This window comes from Perca flavescens, chromosome 15 (genome assembly GCF_004354835.1).
Source record: "Perca flavescens isolate YP-PL-M2 chromosome 15, PFLA_1.0, whole genome shotgun sequence".
NCBI classification, from domain to species: domain Eukaryota; kingdom Metazoa; phylum Chordata; class Actinopteri; order Perciformes; family Percidae; genus Perca; species Perca flavescens.
Window position 1 is genome coordinate 14,584,374 of NC_041345.1, and position 11,291 is coordinate 14,595,664.

At 39.0% G+C, this 11,291-nt stretch overlaps 1 protein-coding gene across 4 annotated transcripts; it reads left to right on the forward strand.

The window, feature by feature from the left end:
* The first annotated feature begins 359 nt into the window (after window positions 1-359).
* LOC114568917 (uncharacterized) lies at window positions 360-5,140 on the forward strand. 4 transcript variants are annotated; one of them, XM_028598578.1, is made up of 15 exons: window positions 360-479; window positions 562-668; window positions 877-1,005; window positions 1,128-1,170; window positions 1,291-1,344; window positions 1,484-1,550; window positions 1,652-1,762; window positions 1,987-2,061; window positions 2,142-2,225; window positions 2,372-2,458; window positions 2,607-2,657; window positions 2,766-2,822; window positions 3,554-3,643; window positions 3,919-4,015; window positions 4,094-5,140. In XM_028598578.1, exons 1-15 carry the CDS (start codon window positions 416-418, stop codon window positions 4,157-4,159), a joined length of 1,182 nt encoding a protein of 393 aa, XP_028454379.1. In that variant the 5' UTR covers window positions 360-415; the 3' UTR covers window positions 4,160-5,140. The 4 variants fall into 4 exon arrangements, with proteins under 4 accessions (XP_028454379.1, XP_028454380.1, XP_028454382.1 ...); XM_028598579.1 differs by having other exon boundaries at window positions 4,115-5,140; XM_028598581.1 differs by having other exon boundaries at window positions 3,919-3,994.
* Window positions 5,141-11,291: the final 6,151 nt, after the last annotated feature.

The window sequence follows — 11,291 nt, forward strand, 5'->3', positions numbered from 1 at the left end:
TTAGAATATGTCAGGAGGACTACTATCCTCTGTCCACTACCCATCTCCAAAGATAACAGGAGAATACACTCATAAACATGAACATGGATATATGTATCCACCTGGTTAAAACATCCTGCCACAATACAGAATTCATACTGGGCTGCAGGATGTGCTTATCTAATTACTTATCTGTTTAATAAAAAAAAAAAAAAAATCTAATCGATTTGTGTCTTGTCAGAAGAGCACGGTCTGGTCTGTTCAATGTGAGTCTCTGACCCGTAGGACAAGGGCCTCCCCTTGTGTTAGCCGTGCACAACTACTACAACTACCTTTTTTTTTTTTATGACTTCGTCATTTCCTTTTTTAACTTCCTCGTTTTAGTTTAGTTCAGTCGAGAGCTCATAGAGTCTAATCTCTCCTTTCCTTCGACAAAATGACCCTTCAACTTTTTCGAATTGGCATTCTGATTATGTTAATTTGTATCAGCAAAACACAACGTAAGTAAATGTGTATTCCACTTCTGTTATTTCTGTTTTTTAGGGTTATTCTTTACTTCTGTACAACTCCATCGTCTTACAGAATGCACTCCAAAAAACATTTCCTGCAACGATGTTAACATGGCTAAGGGATTCACGTTCTTATATCTGTGTCCTGAGGGAGGAGAGATTTCTGTGTATGATAACAAGGTATTTTGATTTACCTTTACACTCTGCAGTAGTCCATAGTTTTTTATTTAATTATTTATTTATAGTTTTTTTTTACTATGTGTGTTTAAAGAAAGACACATAGGGAAGAGGAAATAATAAAAAATGAAGGTGAAAGTTTGACAATGAGGTTGTTTTATGTTGTGGCTGCAGTCAATTTAAAGTACGCTTTTTATTATTTTCTCAACAGACTCTGATTGCTCATACTGTGCATGGCACTCAGTCGTATAGGTATTCAAATGAAGTGATGAGTATGGACAACCATTCACTCGTTACAAGAGACTGCAGAGACCTGCGAGTAGAATGCATATTTCTTAATGTGAGTCACCCTTGTAATAATGTAATTGTAATATGTACTTAAATTAAACCAATAAAAGTCATATAGTAAATGTGAAATATTTACTCTAAATTCTCACAATATACTTTGATTTTGCTTTTTAGGGAAGCTTTGTAGAAGAGATCTGTGTGGATTATAAAATGACTGGTAAGGCAATGAGTTGTTGTACTGATTTACTATTGAATCTTATCTTACATTGCTGATCAAAAATGCATACATATACATCATAAACATGATATATACAAATATTGTATTTACCTTAAACAGAGAAAATGAAGAATCCTGCTCCTGATGATTCACCAACACCACAGAACCTCAGCAGTGAGAAGATTATTCTGAGCGACAGTTATTATAGTGCCTCACAAAATATGTGTTGGCAATAGTATGAATTAATTTGCTGCAAAATAACTCACTAATTATTATTTGATGATAAGATGTTTGTATTTTGTCTGTCGTCCAGTCTATGTATGGGTCGGTGGGATAGTGCTCGTGATGGGGATGTTTTGTTGCTGTTACATTTGTAAAAAGTAAGTAATATTTTATTTGCAATAACAATCAACTGTTAATCTCATTTACACATTTACTTGCACAGTCTTGGATACAGAGAGGTTTTTGTTTCTTGTGTCAGGAAGCAGTACAGTGCACCTGCAGTTTCTGTCTTTTTAAGATACCTTAAGACTTGCCCTTGTCTCAGAGAGGGGATTTCCCAGGCAGAGAGGGGAGAGACAGAAGAAACTAGGTCAGTCTTACTTTTCACATACGTTTCAGCTGGCGCTGATGCACACATAAATACACTTCTGTCATTCAGTTTTAATAAGTAAATCCTCTTCAATGCATAGCCACGTTAATGAAAGGTTGGTCAATGGTAAAATAATTTTGCATGCCAGAAAATCTCTAGAGAAAAGGTGAATTTGAAACAGCTTACTTGCTGAATGTAACTTCATGTTTGAATGTCCCTTTAAGACACCCTGGAGGACGTGAAGTCCAAAAGGTCACAGCTGATGATTTGGACACAGCACAATCCAACATTGTTAACAGGTGAGCTAACATTCAGAAGCTACTCTTAGCACAGATCGGAGAAGGTGAATACATCTTCCATCTTTTCTTTGTCATTATAGGCTAAGTGAAATATCTGATTCGTATCCACGTGGAAGTGATGAAAATGATATCAAGCAAGATGACAAACTTGGAAGTGTGCAGAGGTTAGGCTCTACGTTAACAGAACATCTTCATAATCTCTGACCTCGTGTTGGCCTGTTTGTCAAAACCGTCAGTGTTCAAGTGTTTTTTTAAATAGCAATTGGAAGTCTAGACTGTAATCTGCTAAAAGCCATCTTTGTCTCCATAGTATTGATCCCAAGGCTGATGGCAAGACTCCTCAATCCTTTAGTCTGGACTGCAACTTAAGCAATGAGGGACTGAAGCCCGATAAAACGTGAGGATGAGAATTGTTTACTTTTCTTGTGTCTGTGGCCTATTTTCCTTTGAGGAATTAGGTGAAGTGTCCCTTTAATTGGGCAGGTAGTGAATAGGATTTCTCAGAAGAGATTCAGTGCCATTCTTATCTAGGGTTTTTTTTGCAGCGGAGACATAAGTGCCCCTGACAAAACCTCTGATCATCGAGCCATGAACAGGTAAGCTTTTGGTGTTGGATGGATTGTTTGTGTTTATTATTATTATATTGTTGTTTTTTTATTCAGTCAACACTGGTATTTAACAAGTATTGTATTTGTCTGCCTCAGGAGCTTGAGAGATGATCCAGGAGGAGTGGTTGAAAACAAAGAAAAATACATTGTTTGGTAATCTGTAGTCTAACAATTTAAATATCATACTGTAAATGTTAAATTTTTACCTTTTTGCATTACATTTATGGTTTTTTAAGAGTTGTTGGAGTGTGTGAGGTGAGAATGTCCTATTGAAGATGTATGTATGTATGTATGTATGTATGTATGTATGTATGTGTATGTGTGTGTGTGTGTGTGTGTGTGTGTGTGTGTGTGTGTGTGTGTGTGTGTGTGTGTGTGTGTGTGTGTGTGTGTGTATGTATGTATGTATGTATGTATGTTTGTATGAATGTATAGCCTGTAATTATTTTACAGCAACCCACAAGTTACAGCATTTTCACTTCTATTTAAGATGTTTGGAACAGTGATAAAACATGATAAAAGCTAGAAAAAGGAACTATAAATGTGCAGGTGAGATGAAAATAAGCAGCACAGATTTGTAAAAACAAAATATAGAGCTATTTAAACAGCATGCCAACACACCCTTACCCAAACTCAAAAAGATGCCAGAAGTAAGGACTACAGTTTCATATAGCTGGCAGATAAAATTATTATTTCCTAAATATTAGAGTGTAAGCAAAACCAAGTTGCCATTCTGGTAAGTCAATCAGATGAAAGATTCAGTCATAAACAACTATATTGTATATGACAATGGCAGTAAAAAAAAACAATAACATAATGACCTGAAGCACTCACCCTGAGGTTTTTCTATGCCCAACTGATAATGGCTGTGAATTCTTTTCCAGGATCAGGGAAAAGCACAATGGATGGACTCCTAATGATCGTGGTCCTGAAGATCATGGGAATGAAGGGCAACTGCTGCTGTTGAATGAGGGGTGAGACTGCCGCTTGCTCTCTGTCACTCTGCAGTTATAACTGAGCCCAAAGAGAAATCTCTGTCTCTTTCCAATTTCCAGTCTCCTTGTTTCATTTTGCCTATTGGTGCTGTTTGGACAGCTGTCAGGAGTAACTTTATGAACTGCTCCCCCCACCTCCATCCCAAACCTGAAAGGCCAATCTGAACTTCACAATTTGTCTGACATCTGCTGCTTGGATAGTGAGCATTAACCAAGCTTTGCTGTTTCTGTTTCCTTGTTGTTTCTGTCTCCAGAGCTGCCATCCAACATTTTGACATGACAGGTGAAGCCGTAGCTTTGGTGAACAGGCGCGGTTTAGACCCAGACCAGGTCAGCAGGTGCTCTGCACCAGTAAGTAGAAAGCTTTCTATTTATGCTTTATTCTATTTTGATTTTGATTTTGATTTTACAATGCTCTTTTTATTTTAGAAATTGCATTGTTTTCTGCAGGACACTGACGTGGAGTCAACACCCAACATGAAGAATTATACATAAATGTAATAATAATAATAATAATAAGAATAATAATAAGAATAATAATAACAGTCTATGTTATACAGTATATACAATATAAAGTATTTTCACAGTCAGGCTATGTGGTACATTTACTGGCAGCTCCTTTTGGAACAAGTTGTTTATGTAATAATTTTCATCACATGATGCTTTGCGCTCTCTCACAATGTAAGAAGATATATTCTCTGCAAGCCCTAAGTGCTGTTATTACAAACATTTTAAATCATTTTGATGACATAAGTTTTTTTCACAGAAAAATGAGAGAATCCAGGTGGAAACTGGTGTTGTCTATGTGTCTCTTTAAGTCTATTCATTGATATATGCTCAGTCAATCAGATAACATAATAATTTGGGTAATTGCATTTAGATAAACATTAGTTATTACAAAACAAAATGCCTGGGTGGTTTGTTACTGAGCATATTAAGTGCATGACTTGACAAAAGGAGGGGTGGACTGAAAACATGTCAGAAAAGGTACCACATACACAGCTTTGAGACAACTTAATATCAATGTACTTATACAAACAAGTATGTTGTATTATATAAATACATATATATATAAACTAAACATATATATTATATCAAATATTTTATATTATATTATACCTCATTAAATGTGTAATTTAAATGAGATAATGCATAACATAAATGCAAACACATGATACCGTATGTTTTTTCTATTGGAGTTGTAAGCTCTTAATTATCCAATCAGTTAAGTAAGCCTGCCTTTGCTTCATCATTGCTACATAATCAACGAGCAACATGTTTATTTTTATCGCCATTTACATTTGCAAATTCAAAGATCATATAATTCAGTATATATCTTTTTTCTGCTTTTAAGTACTCAGTTGCATTGCTTTTGATTGTAAATTGATCAAATTGAATATATATTATATTAAATACAGTAAGTATATTGAAAATTATGAATTCTTGTAATGAGTTTTAAATAAATTGTTACTTCCACCCTGGTTTTCACTTCCTGGTCATTTTTATTATTATCATATCTAACCATTGAAGGCAACGCTGCAGCTGGAGTATCAACTTTATACCACAAGGGGGCAGTACATATTCACGAGTCCTAACACTGAGGTACATAAGCAACATTATTACACCTCTTTACGATGCAAACACAATAAATGCATTTTTTTTCGGTTGATTTCTGTATTTTCTAGCATAGCACTCTGATTTATTAATAAACCAATGAAGGAACAGTAAGTACCTTACATATCACCTTCTGATCATAACATTATACAGTACGTTACAGTACTTAAAAATGCGTTGCCCTCGTAGTTTGATGTATGGTAGTAATTACAGTTACACACAAACACACAGGGGTACAAGCTGACTTCTCTTTTCTCTATCTCTTGGGATCTGCTGAGAGTTGCTGTTAGTCAATGTCTGATTCTATTTTAAGCTTCCCTAAATGTGCAATGACCTTGAAAAAGCCCCCTTTTTTTACCTCACAGATGGACTTAGTACTAAGAGGAGAGAGTGAATCAGGGGTTAGAGGCTTTGTTGCTCATGTTTGGTATGTCAGTGTGTGAAACTGTTACTGCACTACCAGTGAAAAGAGGGTGACTGAATGGTCAAGGCCTCAGAGCTTCCCCTCTCAGGGAGTTTCACTGAGGGGACATGAGCGGCGAGGCAGGGGCTGGGCAGATGGGTGGATGGGTAGGGGGTGAGTCATCACATGCCATCATACATGTACAGCGTACAGTATGACATGGGGGAAAAACAATTAACATGGGCGGGCCTGTAATTATGGATGAATCCTCCCTGCTCTGATGGACATAATAATTATATATCGGCTAATTTGTTACCAATCACACTCCACTATGAATGGTATTATGAGCAGTCAGGAAACAAAACTCACTGATCACACAGCATCAGGGATAAGGCTTAAGGGAAGCTAGAGGGGCTGCAATAAGACACTTAGTTGTCTTATCCCTAACTGATCTCTAGTTCATCACAATGTTTATGCTTACTTAGGAGTTTACTAAAGGTCGCCTACAGTTATGTGCTGCTGTGGCTTAACAGACAAGCTGCAAGCAAACAGTGCTGCATTCAAAAATCAGTAAGATGTACTCACACGGCAGTTATTAAAAGATTAAATTGGGGATATCGCCACACTGTATGATTAATTAACCTTGACTGATGCTTTGTAAAAACGAATACAGCTGAGCAATTATGCCCACAGGTCTGCATGTACATACAGATACACATGAGATGGTTCAAAGCATCACTGTAGCTGGTCCCAGTAATACTGACTCAGGGTTACTGTAGTGAAACAAAGCCTTGCTACCTCCAGATTAGTATGGGACCAGTCCTTTCATCCTCCCCGGTGCATAAAGCTCTTACTAGTCCCCATCCAAACACTTAGAGTGTTGGGTTTTGTCTCCTAAACTGACAGCTTGCTTTTTGCATGTCTTTGATAACTTTGTGTAATATGCTTCGGACACAGACAAGTATTTGACAGAATCATCATCCAAACCAACCGGTCAAATCTGCATATGCATACAGTGTGTGGTTCAAAGGGGAGCTGACTCAGGAAGGGGCTGAGTTGCTTGGCTTCAGTCCCCTGCTTCCTATGGTACCCAGATGAGCAGCACAATGCTGTAGTAACCTGCAGTACTGCCCATGAATAAAACATAAACACTGTATTAGTGCTTAAAGACGTCTTTTCATTTCCAGTTTGAATCACGAGGTAGGTATATTGAAGTTTATATGCATATAGAACACAGAGAGATAGAGACTTCTTAATAATTTCTGTTTGCTGTTGTTATGCTTTTATCACACTGGCATATGCATAAGCAAGCACACAAGCAAGAATGCTGCACATAAGTGTACACACATGCATGCGCACACACACACACACACACACACACACACAATTGAGCCCTTTTAAGACATTCCCATAAAAACCCGAAGCATGAACACTGTATAATTTCAATCGTTTTTTATTAATATGTGCTGATACAAGGTTGCTCCGACCTGCGATGATGCAAACACTCACAGAAAATCATCCCGTTGGGCCCAGACAGCTGTCAAAGCATGATTGTCTGAAATAAAATTTAAAAAGAAAAAAAATAACATTATTCCTCAAAGAAAATAGAAACAGTATCAAGGTGTTATATTAACCTCAGTTTACAACTGTCTCAGTGGTACATCATAAATAATTTATTTCATAGAAAAATCACAGAAAGCTCTGGAAATGGTGCTATATGTAGAACCCCACATGGCACAATGTCAGTACCCATTGTTTCTACCAATGCCTACAGCCTGTTATGTAAAACCACTAGCACCCAATAATTTATTCCCATAAATTTAAGCATTTCAGGGATGTCCAATACTGACCAGGTTCTACTGTACTGAGCTGATTAATGCAGCCCTTGGTTGATACTCAGAATATCCCATTCACACCTGCTATAGCCAGCTATTCTACCTTTGATGATGGACACAGATAATCTTGGGCAGCATTTTCTAGCCTGTTGCATGGACGATAAAGGGATGGAGATCCTTAGTCAATGAACAGGTACATGGAGGCACAGTTCAGCTCCTCCCCATTCTCATAGACCGCGCATCCAATGGAGGAAAAGAAAGAAATAGAAAAAAACATGCCTACAGATTCAGCCTGTTCCTGCTGTATGTGTATAGACGTTAACGTTAGACGTTAAGTATACAGCAGATACATGTCCGTCTACACTTCAGTTTATAAAACTACCTAACCTGACTAAAGATGTGTATTGTACACATGTATGTATGTCAAAAGATATGTTTGTTTTGGACCTTGGCGTCTCCATGTAGAAAATGCCTCACAGGTTTGGAGAAGCCCATCCTACACAAAAGCTCCTCTGATGTTGGTCCCACCCTGTGCATCAAAGATGGCCTGAATTGCTGGCACAGCCTCATGGACACATATTCAACACAAAAGAGAAACAGCACAATCCTCATCCTCATCACCCCTACATATTCTTAAAACTACTCTATGAGTACTGTATTCAGTAGTCACGTGGACACGTAACAAGAGACCAATAACAAAATAGTACTACTTTATCATTGTTTACATTTGCTTTTTATAAATCTGTATAGGAAAATCCGTCGCATTTGTTAGCACTCAAAAAATCTCGCTCTAATCGGCTGATGCGGCAGTGGATTCATTTTCACATTTTTTTTTAAGGAAGCATCCATGATTAGACCAAACAACAATCACATCATCTTTCTTCCTCTACAGGCAGATTTGTTTTATTCAATGAACAAACTTGAGATCTGACATGCCAGCTTGACCAATTGAAACAATAAAGTGATAACCTCTGGACTGCTAACCACCAACAGAAAGCAGTCTGAAACAAAGTAGCACATGTATCTCCTTATCTCCAGATCCAGCCCTGCACAGCCTCACTGCAAACCCCCTCAACTGCCATCCTCTCTCTCTATAGCTATGAATGTGTGATATCTGTGACATCTCTGCTGATGTTGTCACCGCTCTGTCCCCTCTTGGGCCAGTCTTTACTGACATAATGACCTCCTGCTGCTGTTGAACTCACACACCAGTAGCTCCCTCCCATCTGCCCTCCTGGTTTGATATGGGCAACACAAGTCACTGGTTGAAAGAAAAAAAAAAGGTATGTGTGTGAAAGGGTCAACTGTGAGTAAACGGACTGTAGGTCTGCTGGGACCTCCACTGTCTAATGATAGACTGAACAATGCCACAGCTCACTCTCCACTAACACTAAGCTGCAGGGGTGAGACAGCACTGTGTCAAAGGTTGGGCGTCCCACCTTTAAAACAACTTCCCACCTATCCACTGGAGCACATGCATGCCAGGTTTGCTAGTATAAAAACGGGAATTTTGTTAAACATTTGCCAACAGAGACAGAAAAAGAGAGTAGAAGAGAGCGAGGGCGAGTTGTAAATTAGTACCCACTGTGTTATTACAGTAATCACAGGTTTGGAGGGCTCTGAATGGTGGAGAAACTCCTATATGTGAGCCTCTGTCCAACAGCATGGGCTGTGCGTTTTCTACTGTATAATCATTATCATTTACAACAGTACAGCACTCCTCTGTTTATTGAGATATTAATCTGGGATAAACAAAGCTTTTGACAAAACAAATTAACACTCTCAAAAAAGTGCTGCACTAATGACGTCCATTGAGATTGATATTAAAATGTGGATGAGATGGGGGGGAAAGGGAGGAAAAGAAAAGGAGGTAGGAGGTGCTGGAAAAGAGAGAAGCAGGCCCAAGGTGACGCACATTCCTCCTCTCATGGGGAGTGCCTTTTTAAACAGTGTTCCTCCCCTGGGGCGGGTCCCAGCTGAGCAGTAGAGATCAGCCTCAGCACATTATGTCAAATACAATGAGGGAGGGATGGAGTTAATGATGATGGTGATGAGAGTGATGGGGGATAAAGATGATGATGGCCGCCTTGTGTTTCCCATTAACACGTCCACCCTGGAGTGAATTGTTTTATCTTCAGACATGCTTGTTAAAATACATTCAGTTGTCCAGTTGACCAGTGAGCGCGGCCTCGGTACGGTGCCCCGCCACCGAGCCGTGAGATCCGTGCTTCACATTGTCCAGCAGCGCAGCAGAGCAGAATACATGTGCATATTGTCTTTTCATTTGTAAACACAGACAGCTCCCAGGTTCAGCTGCAAATCCAAGTCATGTACCATCAAAGCAATATTGCACGTGTTCCCCCTATGGCTCAAGTGATGATACTAGTGCCTTCTTTCTGAGCCTCATCGCGCTCCGCGGCCCATACAATGTTACTTACACCAGTGATTTGAATAACAAGAATAAATGGTGCCAAATCCTTGTAATCCCTCTCCTTTATCTGTCTTTAACCCTCTCTCTCTTGCAGCCCCAGGAGCCACAGCTAAAAGCTGTCCTTTGGGTTCTCTTAGAAGTGGGACAGTCAGGCTCTGTAGCCAAATGTCAGACTGCAGCGGATTCATCTATTTTCTGCTCACGTTCTGTCCACATATCGCACTCCTTCGCTTTGCGCAGATTTACGAGGGAGACAGTAAAAAAATAAAAATAGCAATGACATGAATAAATCAATGTGAATAAATATTCCAAAAACATACATAAAAACTGATAAATAAACCATAACAAATATATATAAATACAGCGTAGAAGAAGGCAAACTCTCAGTTTTTTTTTTTAAAGGTCAGACAGATTTCAGCTGGATGAAAGGATCCTCATGAGCAGCTCTCTCTTGACAGCTAATTTCTCAAAATGTATCGCTTGCATAAGGTGGCATATTGGAAACATGTTCCTCCCAATCAGTCAACCCTGTATGTCATTTTTGTGGTATATGGTTATCTCCCATCTCCCCAGGCGGTCTGAATTTTCCTGTCCTCCTTGTACCTGAACACCACGGCAAGAGCAACTTCCACTTGAAGCGGAGAAGTAATGGCAGCTCTCTGAGATGAGTATCCCCCTTGTCAGCTGTGCATTCAAGAAGAAAAGAAATAGCCTTTCAAATGTGGGCGCACATACAAAAGTCTGGTACACGGCACACACACACACACACACACACACACACACACACACACACACACACACACACACACACACACACACACACACACACACACACACACACCCTTGACACTGAACACACACAACCAGCCAGTCAGACATCATACTTACACGCATGCACACAAACACGTGCACACAGGAAATTAATGAATTGTCACATTAGGCTCTGGAGTAATGCTGAAACTATCGTTTAAGAAACAGCAAAATGTAATATTCTCTGATAGTAAAACACATCATACATGCTAAAACCCATGTTGTTAAAAGTATGTAATCTGGTTATATCTTCCAAATAATACAAAAGCAAACCAAATCACTTTATGGATGCTGTTGTTCAGCCACAATGCTTTATCGTGCCTGTGAGGCACAGTATGACATTTGACGACATCTATCTCGCTTGCCTCCCGCCCGCCCCGCTGACTTTGGAAATTCCACTCCGGGAATGTCAAAGGTAAAACATTGTAACGGATTATATTACATAAAAATTGTGCCGCGATATTTTTTGTTCCGTTTTCCATTTGGATAAATAAAATCTACTACATATTAAAATCTGTCTCTCTCTCTGCCTGC